Genomic DNA, 24,961 nt, shown 5'->3' with positions numbered 1-24,961 from the left:
TTATGTCCGATCAGCAGATCCAGCCGTCGAGTGATTCACTCCCCCTGCAAATCTTTGCGCCAGGCGTGCGGATGTAATTCTAAACGCGTCGGGAAACCAGCTGCCCAGCTGCTTCTCCGCCTCCTCCGCCTTCGCCTCCTCCCCGTTGTTCTTCTTCTCCTCCTCCGCCGCGCCGCCGTCACTTCCTTCGAGCATGACCGCCAGCGCCCTCGCGCACATCCAGCAAAACACCATACCGTGTCCCTGAAAACTCGCGCAAACCCACAGTCCGTCCTCGCCCGGCACCTCTCCCACGAATGGGAACCCGTCGGGGCTGAAGCCCATGATGCCCGTCCACTCGGCGCGCACCCTGCCGCCGCCCTCGCCCTCGGGGTCATCGTCGCCCCAATCGTCGCCGAAATAGCGCGGCGTCGTCTCGCGTAGGTAGGCGCTGATGACGGGGTTCAGCCGCGAGTCATCCGTCGTACCGTACTCGCCCAGCCCTTGGTCGGGAGCGCGGACCAGGCCGCCGCCAATGACGATATCGCCGGCGAATTGCGTGCCTGCCGGTTTGGGGATCATGTACTCGTAGCCGGCCTCGTAGATGAAGCTGTAGGTTGTCGCGAGGCCCGCCTTTGGCATGTTGGAGCCCGGGCGGTGGGCTGTGATTTGGCCTCTCATCGGGACGATGGCCTCTTGAAAGCGCGGGTGGAGGAATGCCGTGTAGCCGTTTGTTGCTAGTATGACGCGGCGGGCCTTGATCTGCCCCTTTGGTGTCTCGACTACCCAGCGAGGGTTGTCCGTGGAGAGACCTTGTTGGATTTTCTTGACGCTCAGTGCTGGTGTCTCTGTGAAGAGCTTCATGCCTTTGTCGACGCATAACTCCAGCACGCCGGTGGTGAAGCGGTATCCCGAGATGCTTCCGGCTTCGTATCCGATGCCTCCATATAGCCCTTCCTTTGCAACGTGAAACCGGGTCTTCATCTCCTCGACGTCATAGAATTCGTACTTTGACGCGTCGTCGTCGGGCATGGCTTTCCTCATCGCTTCGACGGCCTTCTTGTCAGCTTCCCACTGCGCCTCATCGTATATCGCGTCGACCGTCTGACAGGGTCTGCTCTCCGTCTCCTTGTCTTTGAGATGTGACGCGGCAAAGGCGTGAACGGCTCGGATGTTTGCGAGTTCGAGACGGGCAATGAGGCAAGCTGCGTCTGTCCCAAGTGTCTCGGCGTGATGAAGGAATGACCGGTAGGATGCGGCTTTTGTGTGGCCGCCGTTGCGACCCGTCGCACCAGAGGTGAGGGTGCGAGCCTCAAGCATGGTGATATCTGGGGGTGAAGCAGATGCATGGTCTGAGGAGAGGAGGAAGTGCGCTATGGCCGCGCCGGTGATGCCACTTCCTATGATCAAAGTATCGGTCTCTGAGGGTGGTGATGGGCTGGAGGTGTAGGTTGAGAGACGGGAGGGTGGCGAGTGCCAGTAGCTGGGCGTTGGGTTCGGGACTGGGAGAGTAACGGGGATGCGGGCTCTCTCGTCCATGTTTGATACGGACGGACGAGTGGATTGTATTATGTTATTCTCAGGTTTGAGCTCAGGCTTGACTAGTTCCTTGGGCGGATATAAAGGCGATGAGAAAAGGGCAAATAAAAACGTTGAATTAGATGCGTAATTGATCGCTGCGGGGAGATGTGCGAGGTTGCCTTTGATGTCAGACACGAGAGGAAGAGTTCCCCAGTCTCGTATTCATGTTCATATGCTGTATTATGTTATTCAACGTCCCTCACGAATCAGATCGTTGTAGATATCACGGCATCCGGGGGTTGCGTTGGACCAGAGTGTATGTCTCCCGGTAAGAATCTCATCTCCCCCACTCATTGCGATATGGCAAGTCTATGCGGGCGATGATCGATGCGGGGTTCCGGGCCCGGTGGTCCGCATAAACCTGCCTGTTTGGGTATCAGCGCATTCCGGCGATGGCTCGACCACGGCGCATCTCATATCGATCACGTCTTCGACATGACTGTGAGTACTCAAGGGCTGTGTATGATGTTATAATCGATTCAGGAGCACCAAACCTGAGGGGAGAAAGCTCTTGGTGGTAAAGCGCACACGAAACCATAGGAAACTAACTCCTGGACCATCCCAACATCTACACTGGGAATGCCCTCAGCCACCACGTACGACCACGCCCATTGGGAAACTCGGAATAACCTGCCACTTGACCGTTTCGGTAGGTTGGCTGATTAGCCTTGTGGCGGCGAAAATCTACCGGTTTTTTCATTGTCATTATTGTAAAAACGACCGCAAATCTGCCCTTGCTCGAGACCGCGTCGTCACCACCCTCTCTTTTCTGCCCTAGCTCTTCATCGCCTCTATTTCTCCTCTTACGACTCACCTATTCTCAATGGGGCACCTTCATCTTTGAAAAACAATGTCATTACTTGTTCCTTCGACTAGCCTGTCTGCACAATGTGCCACACCCACCCTATCCAACCGGTCTACATGTACTGTACTTCGTTGGTGCAATGCTGTGCCGTGGAGGCGCAGTACAGACTACTCTGACCAACTTCTAATTTAAAGCAGCCATAAGCAAGGCTGCAGAAGGGTACTTCGTGTAGGTTCTAGGCAGGAAGGCATGATCAGTTCCTGCTTTGACAGGAAGTCCTTAAATGATAGCACGAACTAGCAGAATTAGAGCTTTGAACTGCGGGTACAACATAACAATATGGTGCTGACGGGATCAACCTGACATACCTCATACTTCTCACCTATTTCTTCAATGCCATTAGGTACGGAAGGCTTCCAGATGGAGCCGACAAGGCCTTGTATGGGTTAACTGCGGCTTTGGGCCTGGCTCAGGGGCCTCATGCACAAGCTTACTGCCTACATGCATGTGTAGGAGCCCAGCACATCTTCGCCGCCTCAGCCCCATCTCGACTGAAACAGATAAAAAGGCCTGAATGCCACCTCCCCGCTCCGCATTTGGACATTCCATGTTCATACTCAAGGTCCGCCGGACAAAGATCTAGCGTGCTGCCTTCACAAGTCAGTCCAGTCGCGATGTCAACCTCGGAGAAGGAGGAGGCGTCGAAAACCCAACAACTATATGCTTGGAAGGCTCCGCTCACAATGTGCCTCAGTATGATGGGCGGGGTCAGCTTTGCAGTCGGTCATCACTGCTTCTACGGGAGCCTCGCCGGGACGCCGCCCTCATCAGAGACCTACTACGACTTGGGCGGCGTCACCAGCCAGCAACTAAACATCGCCCTAGGGACGCTGTTAGCTTCAATGTCCAAGATTTTCCTTAGCATAGCCATATCGACGGCGCAGGAACAACACGCGTGGAGTGTTCTGAAGGCCCGCCCTTCAAAGCTCCGTTCAATTGACGGCTTGTTGGCCTCCAAGTCTAATGCTCTGAACATTTTAGATGCAAGGCTTTGGATGCTTTACCCACTTTCCATGTTCTTATCTCTTCTCTTCTGGTAGGAAATCGACTAGGGAACTGATTTTGCATGAAATCTTGTCCTAACTGGAACCCTAGGCTGCTCCCGTTCGCTACCCTTCTCACACCGGCGACGCTGACCGTCAAGGCAGCTGTAGCAAGGAACGTGATAGTTGGACCGGTCCCAAGTATCAGCTTCACCAGTAGGGCTTTCGCACGACTCACAGATGGCACACGTACCACGACCTATTCTGGGCCAAGTGATGGAGTTAGCAGAGCAGCAATCAGCTCACTTATATCAGGCACGATCATTCCGATGGCTTCTATCTACGGTAACGCCAGTTGGTCCCTGGATTTCGAAGGGCCAGCCCTCCAGTGCTCTGCGTTAAGTCTAGATGACGAGTTCCGCATCAACGTTACCAAATCAGCAAGAGAAATTTGTTCTTCTTCTGGTTATTGTTATCGGTACATTTCCTGGATGCCGGAATCAATTACAGATCTTTCACCATTTTGGCCGGACAAGAATGGATCCACCAGGAACGCGATTTCTGGGCCTCGGGATGCCCCGATCTCCCTATACATCGCCGACAGCAAGGACGACGGATTGAACAAGCCTCAGTTTATTTTTGATTCGTTCACAAGGTGCACCCTGTATAGCGCCTCATACCACAACAAATTCATATACCGATCCGGAGTTCAGAAGATCGAGACCATCACAAGACTGAATAAGACCAGCGAACCTTGGCTCCAGGGCGTAGGTCCCCCATCGACAAGATCGTTCAGTGACGGCGTTGGTGTTCCCTTCCAAGCGGTCATGGATGCCTTCTCTTCCATGCTGGTTGGAAGCGCCTATATCAGCCGCAACGGTCCGAGCGCCCAGAGGTTCATTCAGACGCAGGTGGGCATAACAAACCTGGCAAAAGACTTATATTTCTTTGGAAAACAGTCAGACAATCAGTCAGAAGGTAATCGCCGAATTCCTACGTTATTAGAGGAGAAGTTTGTCAACATCACCTTGAGTCTCGTATCACAAGCGGAGCTAAAGTAAGTTGCTTGCAACACGGGCCTTAGAAATATACTATACCGTGAAGATCGTCCCTGAAAACTATAAACTGATAACGTTGGGTAGTCCTGACGAGCCTATTCAAGCCAACATCGATACGGAGGCGTACGAAAATATCTACACTTACTCAGTCGCCCCCTTGTGGATAGCCTACGGGGTCGCCGTGGGAATCACTATCTTGTCCATCACGATCGGCACTTGGGCTGTGGTCGTCGCAGGCTCTTCGTACAGCAGCAAGTTCTCCACGATCCTGCGTCTTGCCTTCAACGTCCAACTGTCCGAGTACGTCGAGCTTCAGGACACTGGCGGCGAAGATCCGCTGCCGGATCGGCTGGAAAATACGGTTGTTGCATTCCCCTCACGAAATGCTAAGGGCGCAGAAGTTAATGGCTCACTGTTGGATAATGGCGAAGAGAGGACATCAGGGCTTTGATGCAGTGGGTGGGAACATGGAGAATGGGCGTTTTTATCCATGCTTGATAATGAGTTGATATTGTGGTCGTTTAACACTAGGACAACGATCCCTACAGAGAATAAGACCCGATTGTTGTTTATATGCAAGCTACCTATCATGAGTTTTCCAAGACTTGATATATAAACAGACAGGTTACAGGAAAACGCCTGATCGGTCAAGCATATTGGGTTGTGATAAAGGAACAGTAGACAGATAGAATTCATTCTCACTGGCCCCGAGGCTGTAAGTCTCAGCCTCTCCCCTCAATAGATAAGTATAAGTTTACATGACACGTATGCGTAAGAGATTCTCTACATGTAGCTTCGCACCGCCATCCGATGGCTTCTTGACCACCACGATAAAGTCGATCATTGCATGCTTCGTGAGCACCAGCTGTAGTATAAATACTGCTACATGGCTCCCTTTGCTGCTATCAATGCGTTATGGATTGTCACAGTCCTGTAGCTCTGCTACTAGCCGCAGTAGTCGAGACTATCCCCTTGGGTGGCACCACAGCTGGGTAAGGGTTGATGGACCCATCACCCCACGCATTGAGGGCCCTCCCACCGTCTTCTTCGTATTTGGCGGCCGCTTGGAAGCCTCCGTTGAAGTTGTCACCCATGTCGACCCCGATGGTGTGCCAGGTGAAGATACCGTCCGCTAGATCATTCGTCAAGTAGGCATACTTGACAAAAGGATCGTAAGCCCCCAAGTCACCAACCGTATTGCCGTTGAGAGTCTTGTTTTCAGCCAGGATATAATCGTCCACATTTTTGAAGTTGTCCTTATCGGTGTTGGTGTTATAAGGCCAGATGGGGTCAACGGCATCACGAAGCTTCTGCTCGTAGTATAGCTGTCCCACGTAACGGATAAATGTGTCGTCGGTTGCGAGACCACCGGCAATTGTACCCTTCAAGTTGTTAGCTTCTTAAGAATGCCGATCACTTCCGCGGCATCTGGGCGATGCTTAGCGGAAAAGGAAGGAAACATGACAAAACATCGTCAGTGGACTTACATTGGCGAATGTTGTAGCGTTTCCCCATGCTACAATATGTGTATGTGTGGCGCGAGGGTAGTAGTGTCCGGGGACAATCAGATCGAAACTAGCCACACCGTGCTCGTCCGTGATCTGAATGCCTCGCAAAAAGGTGGAGTTGAGACCGCCGAATCCGCTGATGCCAGCGGGGGATTCCGCTCCAGAGTAGCCGCCTGTTGCATTGGCACCCCAGATGTCGATGAACAAAGCGGGGACTGGCTTGCAAGTGTTGAAGTCCACGAACTGTAGCTCCATGTGCATCGGAATGCCGATCTGGTCTTCGGTGATGTTGCTGCGAAGGAGCTCGCCCTCCACGTAGTAAGGACCGATCGTCTCAGCCCGACCCAGTACGCAAGAGGCATTGGAACCAAATAACTCTTTGTAGGATCCGCTCTTGACCACGGAAGTCTGATTGTGGTTGAGAGAGTCGTAGTAGGCCACCTCCTCTTTGTTACGACCCTGAATCCCGGCTGGGGATGCGAAACCCCTTTCTTGTCGTAGGCGCTCTTAGGTTGTAGTGCGTCGCTGAATGGCGCTTTTCCTGACGGTTCCCAGGGTATCGGCACAACGGCTCATCTTTACAGCCCCAGATTCAGCTGTTCGCCTATGGAAGGCGCGTTCTCGCTCTAGATGGGATATGTCTGGATGATGATCGCCTGGGTGTGCAGCCGTGCCATTGACGAGAAGCACTGCAAAGAGTGTGATAGATGTGAGAAGTCCAACCATGTTGTTCTGCTGTTTGAAAGAATGTAGATCAGTTGATTTTGCTCTGGTGATCTGGGCATGTGAAATGACGAGGGCAAGCCGCACCCTTTATACGCATCGCGAAGCAGCAGATTCCGTATGCCTTGACGTTCACCTTGACCCTTTCCTCACTCAATCAACTAGTCCGTTAGCCATCACGCTATTATCTTGTTCATGTCAGCGGGATCTGAACTCGCCGCGGTGCCGACATGACCCTGAATACAAAATCAGAAGGCTGAACTAGCTGAGAATTATTGTCCCCTGTTCGGCACCGTATATTGACGCTGGGCAGTATTCTAGTTGCACCGTGTCGTAAAGACGTATGACCCACCAGAATGTACCAGTCGCTCTACATACTTTTCTCCCTCCCAGATAGGGGAACATAAAGTAGGTACTGGTTGGTGGGAGTGCAAAAATCCTCGTTAGTAGCCCGCGTCTACTACAACAAGATTCAAGTTTTCATCATCATAAGTTCGTCTTCTCTTCCTTACTCCCCTGAAGTCTTCAGCTTAGCGTGAAGCTAATGTAACGCACGAGGCCGTCCAATGACTAGTATTTCTCATCCTCGGCCTTCGTAATGCTCCAGCTCCGCAAGACGTGCTTCGCCATTTCTAGTAATGCAATGCCGAATGCCACCTTCCAACGAGGACAATCTCAATATACAGGACAATGCCTTAGTATCGCACCTCCCGCGCGCTGCTTCTCCGTACTTATAGACTTCCTGTAAACCCCGGCCCCTTAGAAGGCCTTGCACACTATTCTGGTTGGGCACGCAGTATTCAAAAAAGATCTTTACCGTACTGCTTTTGAACCGTGCTACCGACCAGGCTAGGACAAAGACCATATTCTCAGGATCTGCAAAGCAATGCCCTTATGCCATCTGAGCCTACTTTACAAGAGGGTACGTTGAACTACTTTGGGTAGATGCAATTCTATTGTAAAACCTTATTCTGTATTCGCGGGAGTGATTGGTAAAGTAAAACCTCTGATTTGAGACGATGGAGCGTTGAGAGGGCTTATGCAGCGCGCGCTAGGATCGCAAGATGTGTTCCTTGCTGCGGCGCACGGCATGTGGGGTTGTGAGTCTTTCCAATAACGCCGGGCGGACTTAATCATAGCTGGCTATTTAGTTTCTACATCGCGGACTTAATCATGATTGACCACTGCACCTATTGTCCGGACTTAACATCGTGTCTGGTCACGTTTTTTCAGATTACCTGAAGCATCCCTAAGAACATCTCTGCTCCATCTGTCCGTAAGTAATGCTGGTAAAGGCTGGGTTAGGTAATCTAACGCTTGCCTGCTTCGCCATCCTCGATACCTGCATTCGGCCGAACTTCAATCATGGTTAAGCTGGAGCCGCTAATTGATCAATTCGAATGTTCATGTCGCTACGATAGCTCGACGTCTGGCGTCTCTTCCACGGAACTTCTCGGTCTTGTTCCGGGCCGATCTCCATCCTATACTTCCATGCATCCGGACAGTCAGCGATAACTCTGCCGTACTCTCCGCACTACGATCAGATCTCTCTGGGCGGACTATCTATTCCTCCATGCGCAGCTGCGCTTAAGCATTACCAGCCCCGCCCTTCCGCATGATCATCCGCCAAACGTGGTACATTCTGAACTACTGCTCCCTTCAACTGCCGGTGTACCCGATCCGAACGCGATCGTGAAGCTTTTCTTTGCTATAAGACATGCCAACTGCAAAGGTGCCACTCAGCCAACGGCAGCGGTGCGTCAAGGCATGTGGTCATTGCAAGGCACCCAAAGAACGCTGCGATGGCCAGCAACCCTGTGGACGATGCGTCTCACGGAAGCTTCAGGCAGGATGCAGCTATGCGAGAGTCGTTGCCCAACGACGGCTGTCTCGACTGTCGTGGAACTTCCTACGAGAAGCTTCCTGTCCTGAGAGCTAGGTTGTAACTTGTAATTATGTGTTCCTCAGAGTTCTTGGCTACCTATCAAGTAGCTTGCCGAGCCATCAGCAGACGGAACTCTCAGGTATACCAAAGGGCTGGCTTTACCCAAGTCAGTACCGAAGCAGTGAAGACTGCCCATCTGCGCCCTGCCTCACCTATTTGGTACGAGTTCAAAAGGCAGCAGCCAGCTAGGGTGAAGAGTAGCGTGAAGCTTCCGTCGTTGGGTTCGGGTGCAGTTGGTCAGCTCATTGATGTTTCCGCATTTTGAATGGCAAGAGAAAAGGGCATCGAGCCTTTCTCTGGGAAAGGGAGTAAAATGTTTAGCATGGTAATGAAGCAAGGACGTTGGCCACCTCAACTACAGGCCCGGGTGTCATTTCCATATGAGCTCGATCTTGTTTGGGCAGCTACAAAGCCACTGCCGTTTTCTCTGCTGCTCTTGCCGGCGAACATTGTTACATGTAACTAAGTTCCTGCCGTAGTCATGTGCCTCGTCGCGGATGCCGAGTCAGCCCAGCAATACTTTCCTAGATCATTACAATTCGAGAAGCAGGAAAGGACATCGCTACTTGATGACTAACAGTATTCTTTGGTGTGTGGCCAGAGATGGTGCACTTCTACCAGACCACATCATCTTCTGGATTCTCAGCATCAATCAGAATTGTTCGCTAGTACCACCAGAACTACAAGAATCATCACCAAATTCATCCTTCACCAAACACAAAGTTTCCACGCAACCTTCCAACAATGTCCGGCTCCGGTAAACCGTTCTCATACGCGAATTATTTGCACCCAGATGACGCGTATCTAAACGATCCGTTTGATGCCCAGCCTCCCGACGAAGGTGTTTAGAAAATCAAGACGGACGAGGATATGTCTGCGGGCGACCAAGGCCTCTCCGTGGAAGAGGGACTTGCTTATCAAATGCCTCCACCGTATCCAGAAGTTCCCAACTTGTTAGATGGAGAACTAGACGGCCTGTTTGATGAGCAAGAGAAGAAGACAGGGACGAATCAAGACGGGGCGACGGGCGCTACGGCAGCCGATGGCCCATCCGACAACCTACAACAGACCACTTCGGTGAATGACACCATCGACGATACTGCTTCGCCAAGTCAGGCTTCAACTGATGACACTTCCAAAAACACTGCGCCGGGGTCAGTCTTGTCTAAGGCCTTCCGTTCCAGTGATATCGAGGCAGAAGATAATTTATCAAGCCCAATGAGCTCAAGCAAGGCCGTTCGAATTGATGAGGCCATCGGCGCTGAGACTCCTGACAACGAGACATCTCCCGGCGAGACCACCGACGTTGAGATGTCCGACACTTTCACTCCAGCCTCTTCAAGCTACAGTATCTTGAACGATGGTATCTTGAACGATGGCATCTTGGACGATGATATCATTGACGAGTCACCTTCGAAGGACCCCAATTCGGACAGAAGGGCAGGGGGAAGAAAGCGGAAGTGCCCTTGTTTGAGATGCCATGGCCAAGGCAAGCCGAAAACCAAAGAGACCATTCGAGCACATTTATCGGCCGACAAGATTGAGGGGCACAACATGCTAGAAAAGCCACGGGGCCAATGCACAAGATGCCGAGGGATTGATAGGCGCAAATGCTATCAATGGGTGGAGAATTATAAGGCTTGCTCAGAGTGCACCAGGTACAAAGAGTCATGTTCATGGGAGTAAATCAGGGGCTTGGAACGAGTCTGAAGGGGTTCTTCTTGTATCAATACCCCATAGAGTATTGCTTGTGGGCGAGCTGGGTTAAGAGCTTTCTCCGTTAAGAACTGTCTCCGTTGACCTCATTGCATACCGAACCAGTGATGAACTAAAGGATACGTCAACCGCACACCCACACTACCTTTTCTGAATCTATCTCCGTTGCCTGATAAATTATGTCTGCGACAAGTGTCACATGTCTAAATAAAAGACAGAGCAATGCGTTTCCTTCCACTCTAATGTTTCACTCACCCTTGTCATCGACTACTCTGCGTATTCGGCTTCTCATCCAAACCATATTGTAAGAGTTCATCCCATTTTTCCTACTATGACTGCTTGCCTAGTACTCATATAGTCCCAACTAACACTATAACAGTCCGAACTCAGATGAATGGCTGTTTCTATCGCCTTCAAGCCCTTGTTCGCGGAGGGAGAGGAAGAAAGGCTCAGAAGTTTCGCCATAGAGGGGCTAGCGGCGATGTATGTTGTGAAAAAGAACGAGGAGCGAGAGGCTCGCCGCGTCGGTCTTGTCAGCTTAACCTCGCCAATTCAAGATCCGCCTATTGAGACGATGGCTTCCAGGACGCCGGCAACGACTATTGGTAGTCGGGCTCCCTCTCGGGAGAAGACTCCAAGTCCCGTCCCGATGCGCATTCGTGGCTTCACTGCTATCAATAAACCCGCCATCCAACAAAGTCGAGAGGTGGGCAGCAGCAATGGTTCACACCCAGCACCTCGGCACCCGTTGCCAACGGGCAAGCCCAAAAAGCAACAGGAACAAGAGGTCAACAAAGAAAATCAAAAACCGCCCTCGCCACCGGCGGTAGAACCAGCGACTAGATCAAAGGCCGTCCCAGCCGCGAGAAAAAAGACGCAGACGAAAGCTACAGCAGCTGCGAAGACTAAGACGCGGAACAACGCTGACACACCCGGGGACAAGAAGCCGCAAACGAAGGCCACCAGTGGCGAAAGGGAAATCTGCAAATGTTCCAAATGCGTGGAAAGCAACACCGATGGCATCGAGCAGTGCGCCAAGACGAAGAAGGAGCATATTCGCTCTGACAAGGAAAGGGAAAAAGGCATGAGGCCCCCCAAGCCCTGCGAACGTTGTCTCTCTAACAACAAGGGAGATGAATGCTTCTATAGCGGAGGCAAAGTCTGCTCGAGGTGTATGAAGTTGAAGGAGCGGTGCTCCTTGAATCCGGTCCCGGGAAGGGGAAGGAAGAGAGATCAGAATAAACTGAACCGGGAGGAGAGGGAGAAGACTGGGAGTCCTGTCGAGGAAAAGGACACGGACGAGGCGGAGGAGGTCTTGGAGGTGGTGGAACCGCCGAGAAAGAAGACGCGTACGAGAGCGAGCAAGAGGGGCTTCCCAGCTGCGCAACGGTCGTCTGTTGGTCCTACTTCTGGAGGCAAGGCTAAGGAGCTGCCTGTTGCCAGTGGTCGTGAAGGTAGCTCTAGCGACGATGGCTCTCGGACCATTGGTGGGAGTCCGTCCTCAAATGACGCCACAGCAGGCGAGAGAGGGAAGTCGTCTTCGAGTGAACCATGCAGTTCTCCCTCCGGAAGAGGAAGATTCCAGGACTCGCCTGATTCCTAGACCTAGACCCATCCTAGGTTGGGAAGGCAGTCGGGGGATAGTATATACAGATGGTGTCTGAGTATATTGTTCATGTAAGTAGGATTTGCGAGATCATAAGTCGCCATGATCCTAGAGCAATATTTCAAACTTCGTCTCGTAGAGATTCAATACAACAATACCAGTAAAAGCTTGCATAGCCAACATGTTACAACACTTCGTGTGCTTGAAATGAGATTCAGCATGAAGCAGTTCTTATTCGCTGGGGATCTTGTGTGTCACACAATACTATGTCACGGAGACGACCAACTGATGCCTCAGCCTAGAGCATGCTCGCCCCAAAGGGTCTCGCCAGTCTAGCGGAGGTGAGCTTTCTGTGGCTCTCTGGGGATGAACTAAAATAATCGATTGCATATCGGAGAAAGGATAGAGAAGTAGTTGTCTGAAAAGCTTGCGATCTTTATTTTACTAGCGTGAGTATCGGAGAAAGACTAGAGAGGTGGGGAACCGCTTTCGACGTTCAATATCACACACACACACGCATACACACACCTAACGGAGAAAAGATAGAGAGGTATCTGAGGTGACGATTTGAAGGAGATACAAGGCCTAACTATCTCCAGGCAGACCTCCTGGAATATAAGAAAGAGGTTTGTGTTCTAATTACAGGGCAGAACAGAGACAGAAACCTGTACATTTCTCCATCCCCATCTGGAACTCACTGAGAAAAGTTACTGCATGAGTACTCCCCCCTTCCCATATTCAGCTGCCAATCAACTAACTCATCTATCCGCCAGATCTCACACTCACCACAGTATTCCACATCGAACATCATAGTGAGACGTAGCCGACAGTAAGAGAGATGGCGCCGATTCTTATTGCCACTGCCACTGCCACTGCCCCTGCCCAGCAGCAGCAACAACAGGTGGAAAATAAGCCGAGACCCTTTAAACGGGACTGGGACCCAAAGTGGCCAATATCCGATATCATGACGACCGATGTGCCGCCGATGTTGCCCGGGCGGAAAATCAATCCGGTCATAGTTCCGGTCATGTCTCCGGCCCCGGTCCCGGTAGAAGGTTCATTATTGCAGGCACCTCCGAGTCCTGAGTTGTCGGCGCCTGGACCCTCGGAAATCCCTGGGCCGTCAACTGTACCTAAGTCTTCGGTAACGCCTACGCCCCCACCGATACCGAGACTGAATGCCAGAGGGCGGAAGCTACTCCCGGATGGCCCAACCAAGAGATGTGCGCAGACTTCGAGCACGCCTCAAAACGGTGCACAATCCTCGATCTCGGCGCCGAAACAACGTGCGGGTCTAGTCTCAGCTGCGACTCCCGCTCCTGCGGCTATCCAACTTATCGCACAACCAGCGGTGGTCGCAGTCGTCAGCCAGAAGTCGAAGCTGAAGAGGGAGAACGAGAAGGTACGCTGCACCTGCAGCTATTGTGTAGAGAAGCATGGGCCGAGCGGCAAGATGATTGCGGAGAAGACATGGAAGGAGCACAAACGTGCCGACACGACCGCGAAAGAAGGGACGGTGCAGGATCCCAAATGCAAAAAATGCCAGAAGCAAGGATACGTATGTATTCGGAAGGAAAATGGCCCCTGTCAAGTCTGCATGCGCATGTCAGACGTGTGTTCCTTCACTGGCGATTCTCAGAGAAAGAGGGAGGTAGCCAGGCGGGAGCGCCAGAAGGAAAAGAAGAAGAAGGTGGCGAACACTGTCACTGGTACTCCTGCTGATCCCGCTACCCAACACGAGAAACAGAAGCAAGGGCATGTGCCGTCTTCACAGAATGGGAAAGATGACGGCCAAGTTCCTGACCTTCCTGTGGGTTCCGGGCAGCAGGCAGAGCAGTCCATCTTCGAGGACAATGTTGAGGATGTCGGCGAAAACGGCAGCCATGCGAGCAGGAGCTCGGGGTTGGGATTGAGAAGCCGCACCCTAAGTATCTCGCCTCCTCCTGTCGTTCGAAAGAGGTCGGACGAAGTCGATGAAGATGTAGGCGGGGACTCTGGCCCGAGGGCGAAAAGACGTCGTATTGCCGTCGACAAGACCGATTGATAGTGCCAGAGGCCTTCTTTAAGCTGGCACGGTAGAGGAAAAGGCGTCAGGGAACTCCAAGGCAGCCGTGAACAGTGTTGCTATGCCTGAATGGCGATTGAAACGATATTTTTGCATCTACTGCCATCTCTCGAAAGTAAGTATGAAACTCCTCGCCGCCGCTCGATCGATACCTTCGTATTGAACCAGATATCTAACAGATGTTGTTTGTCCAAATAGTCCATGGACCTACCCAGGTGAACAACCATACCATCCAGGCACCGGAAGCCAGGTCCTTGTGCAGATCTTCGGGCAAACCTACATTGGTCATAGGGAGAAGATGATCAAGGATTTCCTTCAAGGCTACCCAGGCTTCGAGCAACATTGTCGCCGGGGGTACTTCGATCCCCATATCAAGGTCAAGACTGAGGATGTGCCGCAGTCGCTTCTCTGGGCCTCGCAGTTCAGAGCGTCGTATCCCATAGACGCACCGAGGAGACCGAGATGTGCCGAATCGGCCTGCTCCCTCAAGGCATTCTTTTCTGGCCTGTCGGCATGGGCATGGTCCGGTGTCATCCAAGCGTGGCCATGATGATCGACGCGAGTCTTGAGATTCTTTAGAGAGAACAGAGAGAAGCATTCGGCACCATATACCGAGATGTTGGTTTCCTGGGCGATCGATAGCTGTGCCAACGAAAAGCACGTTCGAGCGACTTGTACAAGGTGAGAATCAGGATTTGCCATGTTCCTCCTAGATTTGCAACTGACATCAGCGCAGATCATCGTTACTTCGCGAACGTGAGCTCGTGGCTTCAGTTGTTGCGTTGGTCGATAGATTTATATGTCGTGAGAGGAGTTCGGGGTGCCTGTGAACATTCCATTTGTACGATGGGTTTCTGGCGTGGCGCGATGTGAGTCGACAGTGCGCCCGCGTGTATACCATTTGTTTTCCATTGGTTACTGTTACTGCGTTGATTCAGATTGAGGCTTGTTTGCGGAACTGTTTAGTTTCCAAAGTAGTCATGATTCAATCTGTATTAATAGCTATATTCTCGCATAACGAAGTTCCTCATAGTGGCGATCACGAACCCATTCTGACTTTTGCGGTTAGGTGCAATCGGCATTAGGGCCACGTCGGGCTGACATCGAAACATTGCGTCACTCGTGTGCATCACTGCTTTTCGTTCTGGGCATAAATGAAGTTGGCACCTGGGTCGCAATTAGTCTTCCTTTTTTCACTTGAAGTATGTGTTTCGGCATCAACTCACCGACAGCAACGAGGCCATTCTCTTTAGCCCACTTCTGTACTCCACGTCCCTCCTGGCCTCCCCAATGCTTGCGCTCCGCCGGCTTCGAAAGTTCCAGCTTCTCCTTGGTTCCGTTGGCAGGCACCCAGGCGGTGAAGACGTAGCGATGCTTGCCAGTCTTGGGCGGAGGTCCCGGCGGCTTGTACTCGATAACCTCGTCCAGATCCGCCGGCTCGATACCAGAGGAGATGGTCGGAGAGCTGCTGACGGCAATCCAGTGGCAGAACTCGGACCAGATGGGGTTGCTGCGAGTAGGCGCGTCCGGGTCGGTGAGAGTCAAGACATACGTCGTGGCTATGACGCTGGTCATTGACGAGCCGCTAACAATGGCAACGGTAGGCGCAGACTGGAGATCGGCAGGCTTCAGGGTGTTCCCGAGATCGGCCACATTGGAGGAGGACCACTCGGCCGCGACGCCGATGATGGGCTCGAAGTCGTCCAGGACGGTAGGGATGACCTTGGCTTTGTCCAGCCTATTGCCTGCAAGTCAGCGAGCTGTCAAAGGCACACATGGGTAGGGCACGGAGTCGGAGAGAGACACGTACTCTTCGTGAACGCGAGTCAGATCCGCAGCAGGCCTGAGAACGAATTGATCTTGGCTCGTCGGAGCAGCGGCAACAACGGTGCCGCAGACAGCCACCGCGGCCAGGAATTTGCTTGCAAGGGAGCCCGCCATTGCGGGTGACGGGTAAGACGTTGCGCGTCCTTGAGACGAATTGCGATACCGTGGGTGAACACCGAATGAAACGGTGGATATTGGGGCAGGCAGCAGGAGCCAAGCTCAAGCAAGTTTGCTGTGGACGATTGTTTGGTTGAGTATTTCTTCTTTGACGATTGATGCGAAGACAAACGCGTTGAAGAATTGTGCCATTGTTGCCGCCCCCCGCCGGCTTCGGTTTCCGCAGGGAGGGAAAAGCCGCGGACGTCTTTTTTGGTGATGTCATGCCGCTACGCTCTGGCGTGCTTTCCCCCGCCCGGAACCCCTGCTCCGCGGCGCCAACTGCAACGGCGCACCGGTCGCGCACTAACGAACTAGATGGGTCTCGCAACTTTATTTCAGCCGCTCTCACTCGGCAGTCTCATTCATCTTCACGACTTTTCGTGATATGTGAAGTGATATATGAAGTATCAATTGATGATCCCGTCTCCATTTTCATGTCGCGATGAAATTACCTTCAATCATTCAACTTTCACAGTCGTGATGTTGAGCAATATGAGAACGTGAGGTGAAATGGCGATTTAGGCCGACATGTAAGGGCCGGCTTTCCATATCAAAGTCATATCTCGCCTACTATCACAGAATTTGAAATCGCTCAATTGATTTCCCTGGTAGTAAGCGACATCTTGGTTCGTTTAGCTCTACGTTAATGCCCAATGCTGACAATGCCATGCTAGAAGATGGGACGCATGTGAGAACGGACCGCTTGGTTCATTCACATTGTCAATGCCATTCCCTCGGGACACACGGGCACACAAGAAGCTCTGGCTCTTTCTCATATCAGACTACAACTTCACTCATGGGGGAAGCTATTGCGAGGCTGGTGTGTGATGAGCCCGCAAGGCATTGGATGAGCGATCCGACCTCCGATTTGGAAAACCCGCCATGAACTAGAAATGAGTGAGAGGTTCTCGTTGAATGTGACCAATACTCCGAAGTAAGTTGCCGGAAGAAAAGGAGAAAATAAAGATGGAAATAAGAAGTAAAGAGTCGTAAAAAGTGAAGCAGCTAAATAATGAGTTTGAATCTGCAATTCTCGTTACAAACCATTCATTTCTATAGACAGAAATAGACTTCGCTCAGAGAACTCGTATCGTTAACTCCGGATAAGTCATCAGTAACGGTGAGTGGATCAGATACGGAACGAAGTCAGTTCGCCTGATGGCAGGCATCAGTACATGTACTATTCAGGAATTAGACTAAGATTAATTGCAAAATCTAGTCTAACTCCGCACTTAAATGAAGTTTCTACCCAATTTGAAAAGAAAATCGGTCTGCGACGAATCTCGGTACCATTTTACAATTGAGTTCCATCTTTCCTGCCACTAAGTACCCATTTGCACCCCTCTCACGTTCAGGTTGGTCCTACCAGGACAAGAGTAATTCTGCTGCCTGAATTCACAGCCCTGCTAGTACGCCAACGGCATTTAAAGAATCTTATGGTATGCAATGACTGAATCCTTCCCCCGCTATTTAAGCCTTGTCTGCATGTCAGTTGAATAATTGGATAAAGCAATTGCTTCCACGTAGTGCTCGCTATCTGCGCCATGCCGTAAATAAGGGGCTGGCATGGAGCAAACTCAAAAGGCCTCCAGTGCCGATGAAATCGTAGATCTTAGCCATTCAAAGGCATTCTCTTCCATTGGCCGCCTAGGCATTTTAATAGTCTGAATAAGCCAACCGCTGAGAGCCTTGCCCGGTTCCGTTTTGCAGTCATAATGTAACCTCGGGCGGCGGCTCAGCATCGGGCATCACGCGACGTGCCGTAGGCTGCATTATTGAACTTCTCTGCGAAATTTAATTGGATGCCACATGTCTGCTGTAGCCGGTTGTTTCTTATTTCTCTGTAGGAAGCGGGTGAGAATGGAGCTTGATATGTTGGTTGTTGTATCCGTAGCTTGGCTGAGCTTGGCTCTGTAAGCGAGCTTGAAAGACTAGGTAGCAAGATAGGGGCTGGCATCATTAGAGACTCCGCATATGGAGAACCGTGATTTGGTAAGTTCTCGCTTCGCGTGTTGATATTACATATTATCTGTGGGTTCACCTTTTTGCGTTCTCGTTGAGTAATTTGACTTGTCTTTTCCAAACACATGCCCACTGTGCACAGCACAGCCGGGCGACAGCCAAGGTGATCCTACTTGTGGGCTAGCCATGTGTCACAGCATCATTTCTTCTGTGCTCTCAGCCTCGAGGATCCCATTTATACAGGAAAATTCCGTGGCATCTATCTACAAGGGTCTTCCAATTCGGGACTTTGGGGTCGCCCCTGACGTACATCGTCAGCACTGGGTAGTAAATGGTCCGCTCGTGTCGTTAACTCGAACACCACCATCTGCAAAAGTTCTTTTGACCAATTTCCGCCCTGCGCGCGCACGTTTACAGTTTTCTAGTAGAGCCTGTACCCACTCGGGCGATAGAATAATCACCCGCTTGAAATGCTCCATCTACAACTACCAATCAGTAATATAGAAACCAACGGTGTGCTATTATACGCAAACTAAATTGCATCTGGCAGAATCTTTCGAAGTCGATAACGAAAAGTCTGCTTTCAGGCTTCGTCAGTGCATTGGCAAGATTATGATTTTTGGCAGTTGATAGATGTTTCGCAAGTTCGTCCCTCCGGAACCCAAAGTGAGGGACTTCGGTATTGATGAGGCTGATTGGACGCTCCGCCAAGGCAACGCCTCCGCTGCGGAAACGGGCAGTGCATGGCGCGAAGGAACGCCCAACGACTGAGAGGTAACGTGTCGCGTGGCTTCATATTACCGAATGAAGGAACAAGGATGATTGAGGATCTGCATATAGGCGCGAAAAAGTGTTGTCTCCATCAACCACCCTTGGAAAACCCGGGGTGAAGAGCCATGGCATTGCGGAATAACACAGACTCGTAGAGGAAAGTCAAGGGAAAGAGAAAGAGAAAAAAAAGTTCTTGGCGGAAATGCCGATCACGTATCAGAATCGGGTGCCCGCGGCGCGCCCAGTTCAAACAGAAGCCCGCAGCGCATGTTGGCCTGCGCATACCCTCCACTACCACGATTACCATCTGATGAAGGGATCCCCACGAGCCAACCAAAACATCACTGCCTGCCTTCCTGTGGGCTTGTTTCTCCGGAATGTGACCGCATCACCCCAGCATGGCGGTGGGTGGCTGCCCCAGCGCTGAGCAGGCAGCCGTAACCGTTCCCGAGTGACTTTTCGCCCGATATAGTTGCAGAGAGGGTTCACAAAATCTTGTCTGCAATGTCGTGTATCAGGGGGGTTTGGGGTTACTTCCCGTCCACCCCAGCTCGTCTCAACTTCCAAACTCATTTCTCTCTTTCTTTTGACAGCTCTATTCATCCCAGATTTCTTCCTTACTTGCTATTGCTTCTTGCAGACCGTTTGCGTTCGCGCAACTGAATGAGAGTGATAGTTGAGAGAGAGTGTGTGTGAAAAAAATCATGGCTTCCATAGCCTCATGCTCGTCCATGGCGATGGCGATATGGACGTCGTTGAGTCGATGTATCCAGAGGAGGTTCTTCCGTGTTTTTACAATCTGTTCCATCTTATTTCTCGGCGTTACTTTTCACCTTACTCATGATACCCAACGACCACCTCACCACGAGCCGTTCAAGGCCCCGATCACGAAGCCTATCGTTCATGGCAACCCGGTGGACGGGCTTCCAGAGCCATTATACGACCTCCAACCTTTTCCGTATTCTCCTCAGCAAACAGACACAAACAGAACCGATGACAGTGTGCTACCGAGACCCTGGCTGGCGGCGGTCATTTCTACAGCATCAGACGTTGAACGTCGGATGCTCATACGATCCACGTGGATGAAGACTTTTAGCGATGTCCCCTTTGACGGACGCTTCGTGGTATCGAATCCTGGGCCGCAGTGGATGGAGGTGGTGGCCAACGAGAACCGCACCTTTGGAGACATGATTGTGCTGGATACCATTGCCGAGGACGACATCACCGCCAACACTATCAAGACACTCGAGTTCTACAAGTGGCTCGCCGACCACAATGTCCAGTACGAATTTGTCTCGAAGATGGACACCGACTTGTGGCTCAATGCACGAGGGTTCTGGGACCGTTTCCTATCACCGAGACTTTCGACCGACAGCGCCACTGGGCTCATAAAGAGTACGGTCCAGAAGACTGTTATCGGAGAGCTCTACTACTCAAATTATTGGGACCTCGTCTTCCCGCACGGTGCCATGTATACCGTCACGTGGGATATGGTCGAGTTGCTAGCGGACCTTCAGAACAAGCACCACGTGGTGACGGGCGAAGACATGGCCATAGCGACTCTCATGCTCAAGGGGCACGAGAAGGCCAACTTTGTAAACTTCAGAGGCTCAGAAAAGTTCGATTACGACGACAAAGACGCGCGGCACGACGGTACGGCGTGGGCTAGGAAGAAGACGCATCCGGATGCCATCCAGCACGCGCTGGTTGGTGACGAGGCCATTGCCGTTCATCAACTCAAAGATGAGAGCTTGTGGTTCAAGGTGGCGGACTGCTTCGATGAGCAAGGAATCAAGGACGCGCCAACGGCATACCACTCCGGACCGGAGACGCAGCGGCCCATGTCGATGAAGTGGGATGACTTTTGGTTCTGGATGGGAGTATCGGACCGGTACGACGCTAGATTCGACAGGATACCAGACTTTTTGTGGTCGAGAGAAGATGGGCATTGGATATGTGATGGCATATGGGACTTGGGAGAGACAAAGACGGGGTATGCGGAAAAGAAAGCACCTCATAATGAGATGCAACAATTAGATTTGTCTTAAAAGCTACTTATTAATGATGTCCCCCAAATTTCGGCCCCCTTACTCGTCCACTCCAACGGAAGATGGTTCCCGGCACAGGAATCAGGTTGACCGTGATCTGCTCCCCGAAATTCTGGTCGCCCAGTTGGAGAGAAGGGTCACCTGGCGTGACTTGGAAAATGCTTTGACCCATGGCAGTGCATGTAGGTGTGTTGTCGGCATTCCTCTGGCATGCATCGGCTTCAAAAATGGGATTGGTAGAGACCACAGAAGAAGCGATGGCGTTGGACTGAAAGAAATACTGAAAATTTAGATTCGCGGCGCCGCCAACCATGGCCAAGAAAGTACCGTCAGCGGTGGTGAGTGCGCAGTCGGGCTGGATTCTGAATTGTTGCGCGAGTTGTCTGGTGGAATCGAAGCGGATCTTATAGCCTGATCCAAAGGCCGGCGATAGCGCGGCAGACTTGCCGTCTACCGCAGCCTCCTCGGTACCAGAAGCTTGGAAGACGAAAGCAGCGTTATTGATAGCATAAGGACCAGACGGAGCCGAGATGTAAAAAGAGAGCGTCGAGTAGGAGGTAGACTGAAGACGACTCAATATGGGGTAGGCTAGGCAGTACTCACGCTAATGCTAGTACTAATGCTGGTGGAGCTGCTGGAGCTGCTAGAGCTGCTCGAAGTGATGGTCATGGAGGTGCTCGAACTTGAAGAACTGCTGGAGCTGGAGGAGCTACTCGAGCTTGAGGAATCGCTGGAAGTCGAGGAAGTCGAGGAAGTCGAGGAAGTCGAAGTGGAACTATCGGTAGAGGAAGCTGAGGATGTGTCCAATGAACTGCTGCTGGAAGTGGTGCTGGTGATGCTCGAGCTATCAGTGCTGGTACTGCCGGTAGTAGTGCTTGTCGGAGCAGAGCTTGTGGTGCTGCTACTGCCGGTAGTGGTGCTGGTGATGCTCGAGCTATCAGTGCTGCTACTGCCGGTAGTAGTGCTTGTCGGAGCAGAGCTTGTGGTGCTGGTACTGCTGGAGCTAGGAACGCTGCTGCTGCCACTGCTACTGCTGCTGCCACTACTACTGCTGCTGCCACTACTACTGCTGCTGCCACTACTACTGCTGCTGCCAACGCTGCTGGTCGACAAGGAAGTGGTAGGTGTGCTCAAGACACTGCTAGTAGAGGAGGATGTCGTTCTGACAGTGCTACTGTTCCCAAAGTTGAAAGTGCTGCTGCTCGAAAGGATAGGGGAAGTGGTGGAACTACCCGGCGTGACGACAGTCGGAGCGGAGCTTGTGAGCGTGGAGCTCGGCTGCGGTGGGTTCAAGGAGCTCGTGCCAAAGGTCGAAAAAGACGACGAAGCGCCGGGAGTGCTGGCTCCGCTGGAAGACCCAGACGGGAGCACCGACAAGGATCCGCTGCTCGAGCTAGCAGTGGTCGGCTGCGAAAGGATGCTGCTGCTGCTGGAGCTGAGAGTGACGCTGAGAGACGACGTCGGCGTGGACGAGATCCCGGTGACCGAGGAGGTCGGCAAGCTGGTGGTGTTCGACACGGCGGCAGGAGGCTGCACACTCAAAACGAAACCAATGTTCGGAGGGATAGCGGTATTAGTCGGCGCCTGAGCATTGGCGCCGAGAGCCAAGGCCGCGAGTACGGCCGCGTGTTTGGTCCAGACCATTATTTCGACGTTGGACTTTCCGTAAGCCAAGAGAGAGAAAGAGAGTAGTCGGCCAAAGAAAGCTTCTAGCAGAACGAAAGAGTGGATGTCCAACTTGACTGGTGAGGACTGATGAACAAGGGGGAAAGAGAGAGAGATGTGGGCCAAGAAATAGGATCAAGAAAGCTTAGAAGGATCTGCGATGTCCCAGTTATTTGGTCCAGCAAAGGGTCATACTTCTGCTTGGAATTCCCAACGGGCGACAGAGTCAAGAGGCTGAACACTTCAGTGGACGCCATCATGCCGTTGAGCCATTACCCACCATTCCTCCTATGAGGTAGGCTCCTAGTGCACAGTAAACGCGTGCCCGGCCCGAGACAGTCCTTAGAAGCCATGAATTTCTCTGCTAAATGAACACTGTGATAATCCGAGTAAATCGGCTCGGGTTATCTACGGGGCCCAAAAGTTAGTTGGCTTGATCACGAACGCGAAAATTCCAACGCTCGTCTTGGCACATGTGGGAAGGAAATGAGGTTGATGTGTGAAGAGGAGCTCTCACGGCACTTCAATACCGAGTCCCAGGGCGATGAGATATCTCGTTTTCGCTCAGATATGCCGTACGACATCGAGGTTGAGACAGTGCGCCTTTAGGATCGTGCGGCTGAAGGATAGGTAGAGGCCAAGCATTTCGTCGTCTCGGGCGTCTGGCTTAGGGTCCAAGGGGGCTTTCGAGGTTTTCGCCGTTACACACAATTCCAGTACGGGCCGAATGAGGAATTTAGGGTTGACGTTGCGTGGCAGTCACGGGCCGAGGAATGTACTGGCAGCCGAGAGGTAATGGCATGAAAGATGCTGCGGTTGCGTCCCAGGCAAGGGAGGGATGATCACGACATCTGGATGCGACTCCCTCCCTGTGCAGCCCCTGACGTTGTCTAACATACATAATCAGTCGTGATTCCAGACAACCTCACGTTACACCAGGTAAATGAATGCTAAATATTCAACCCAAAGCCACCAGTTTGAACGGGAGCATGCACAGATAAACAGACCTAAACTGACTACCTACCACCCCGGGAAGTCGCCATCATACGCCACCATCTTGCCACCATACTTCTCTTTGCTCGCCGCCGCAAGAACCCGCATCATACCATCGCACGACTCATCAACGCCAATGTGCGCCTTCTCCAGCCCCAGGCCCCGAGCACCAGCGTTGCCGAGATCGGTCTGGACCCAGCCGGGAATCAGGACCCAAGCGTTGAGCCAGTCCTCTTCGGCGTTCATCCTGATCGTGAGCCAGTTCACCGCGGCCTTGGACGGGCCGTAGACAGCGTTGGGGATGGGAGGTTGGTTCCTTTTGAACGGCATTAGCTGACCTGGCGTTGAACCCCTTACCTCAATTGTTTTATGCGAAAGATGCATATAACTCACTCTATACACCCAGCCGTCGAACCCATCGGCACAAACATGGGTTCCTTGGATGACTTCCGCAGCAGTGGTCGCGTAGCTTGATACAGCGCGACGACGCCGTAGACGTTGGGTTCCATGTGCGCCTGGAGATCGGCAATCTTGAGCTCGGCGACTGCCGGCCAGGCGTACGAGATGCCGGCGTTGGCGATAATGATGTCGAGGTGGGTGATGCCGTAGGTTTCCTGCAGCTCCTTCACGGCGTCCTGGGCATCTTTCTCGACGCAGGCATCGATCTTGACCACGATGAGCTTGCTTTCCTCAGCTCTGGGTAGGTCATTGAGGGCCTGCGATGTTGGTTGGGTTGGGTCGCGGTTGCCTGCGATCACGATGTGGTTCGGAAGTGCGAGGTACCGCTGGAGGAGGCCTTTTCCTAGGCCTCTGTTTGCGCCGGTGATGAGGACTGTGGTTGGCGCCATGGTATCTGGAGCCATATATATCTCCGCAAAGGATACTTTGATTCTTTTGCTCCTGTTGTTGTAGAAGGATGAGCTATGTAGGTATCAAGGACCAAGGTCTCATCAAGGCAAGACTTTGATATAAGGTAAGTAAATCACGGTAAATCTCGGTCTTGATCAAAGCATGATGAATCAGAGGCACGGCCGGGAGGTTCGCAATAGAGTGCCAACGTTATATAACGTTACGGGTATGTGCGGAACTCTCCGTAAGGTAAGGTCCGTTACGTACCCCAGCCAGCGCGAACGGTAAGCACTAGTTAAGTGACCGATCCTATGCTTTGTTCACTCCAAGGGCGGTAGACGGTAAGAGAACGTGAACCCGGAAGAGGCCATAGATCTTCACTATGTTCTCAACAACGAGTTCATGGCCTTTCGGTACTAAGCCAACTATGCGGAACACATGCGGGAGACTTGCGGGAGACTCGCGGGGCGTTGGCGGGTCCTCTGCCGGTAAGGTGCCACGGCCCCACTAGTCCCGCCACGGCGTCCGACAGCGCGGAGAATGCAATTTCAAAATCCCCCTAGCGCAAATCTCTGATTGGCGGTATCCAAAACCCTCACCCGCAACCAGCAGATTTTGCACTCGAACCAAACCCTCGCTTCTCGCGCGCCCCGTTCAC

General features: G+C 52.1%; 8 protein-coding genes across 8 annotated transcripts; 4 read left to right on the top strand and 4 right to left on the bottom strand.

The window, feature by feature from the left end:
- Positions 1–1,518, bottom strand: N0V96_012077 (uncharacterized protein; the record flags this gene model as incomplete). The annotated part of the gene is made up of 1 exon (XM_053193730.2): positions 1–1,518. One exon carries the CDS (start codon positions 1,516–1,518, stop codon positions 1–3), a length of 1,518 nt encoding a protein of 505 aa, XP_053048675.2.
- Positions 1,519–4,235: 2,717 nt separating this feature from the next.
- Positions 4,236–4,917, top strand: N0V96_012076 (uncharacterized protein; the record flags this gene model as incomplete). The annotated part of the gene is made up of 2 exons (XM_053193729.2): positions 4,236–4,465; positions 4,551–4,917. 2 exons carry the CDS (start codon positions 4,236–4,238, stop codon positions 4,915–4,917), a joined length of 597 nt encoding a protein of 198 aa, XP_053048674.2.
- A 472-nt stretch (positions 4,918–5,389) lies between these two features.
- On the bottom strand, positions 5,390–6,700 carry N0V96_012075 (uncharacterized protein; the record flags this gene model as incomplete). The annotated part of the gene is made up of 3 exons (XM_065759491.1): positions 5,390–5,848; positions 5,987–6,433; positions 6,665–6,700. The coding sequence occupies 3 exons, from the start codon at positions 6,698–6,700 to the stop codon at positions 5,390–5,392; spliced, it is 942 nt and encodes a 313-aa protein (XP_065611874.1).
- A 4,307-nt stretch (positions 6,701–11,007) lies between these two features.
- On the top strand, positions 11,008–11,961 carry N0V96_012074 (uncharacterized protein; the record flags this gene model as incomplete). Its single annotated transcript, XM_065759490.1, has 1 exon — positions 11,008–11,961. The coding sequence occupies one exon, from the start codon at positions 11,008–11,010 to the stop codon at positions 11,959–11,961; it is 954 nt and encodes a 317-aa protein (XP_065611873.1).
- A 717-nt stretch (positions 11,962–12,678) lies between these two features.
- N0V96_012073 (uncharacterized protein) lies at positions 12,679–14,008 on the top strand (the record flags this gene model as incomplete). The annotated part of the gene is made up of 2 exons (XM_065759489.1): positions 12,679–12,682; positions 12,795–14,008. 2 exons carry the CDS (start codon positions 12,679–12,681, stop codon positions 14,006–14,008), a joined length of 1,218 nt encoding a protein of 405 aa, XP_065611872.1.
- A 1,150-nt stretch (positions 14,009–15,158) lies between these two features.
- On the bottom strand, positions 15,159–15,970 carry TFS1 (carboxypeptidase Y inhibitor; the record flags this gene model as incomplete). The annotated part of the gene is made up of 3 exons (XM_053193725.1): positions 15,159–15,196; positions 15,256–15,767; positions 15,840–15,970. The coding sequence occupies 3 exons, from the start codon at positions 15,968–15,970 to the stop codon at positions 15,159–15,161; spliced, it is 681 nt and encodes a 226-aa protein (XP_053048670.1).
- A 3,839-nt stretch (positions 15,971–19,809) lies between these two features.
- On the top strand, positions 19,810–22,384 carry N0V96_012071 (uncharacterized protein; the record flags this gene model as incomplete). The annotated part of the gene is made up of 3 exons (XM_053193723.2): positions 19,810–20,639; positions 21,089–21,138; positions 21,411–22,384. The coding sequence occupies 3 exons, from the start codon at positions 19,810–19,812 to the stop codon at positions 22,382–22,384; spliced, it is 1,854 nt and encodes a 617-aa protein (XP_053048668.2).
- A 1,097-nt stretch (positions 22,385–23,481) lies between these two features.
- Positions 23,482–24,317, bottom strand: N0V96_012070 (uncharacterized protein; the record flags this gene model as incomplete). The annotated part of the gene is made up of 2 exons (XM_053193722.2): positions 23,482–23,770; positions 23,848–24,317. 2 exons carry the CDS (start codon positions 24,315–24,317, stop codon positions 23,482–23,484), a joined length of 759 nt encoding a protein of 252 aa, XP_053048667.2.
- Positions 24,318–24,961: the final 644 nt, after the last annotated feature.

This window comes from Colletotrichum fioriniae, assembly GCF_027942845.1.
Source record: "Colletotrichum fioriniae strain IMI 355084 chromosome Unknown scaffold_21, whole genome shotgun sequence".
NCBI classification, from domain to species: Eukaryota; Fungi; Ascomycota; class Sordariomycetes; order Glomerellales; family Glomerellaceae; genus Colletotrichum; species Colletotrichum fioriniae.
The sequence above is the reverse complement of the archived record's forward strand: the minus strand, read 5'-3'. Positions and strand labels throughout refer to the sequence as shown.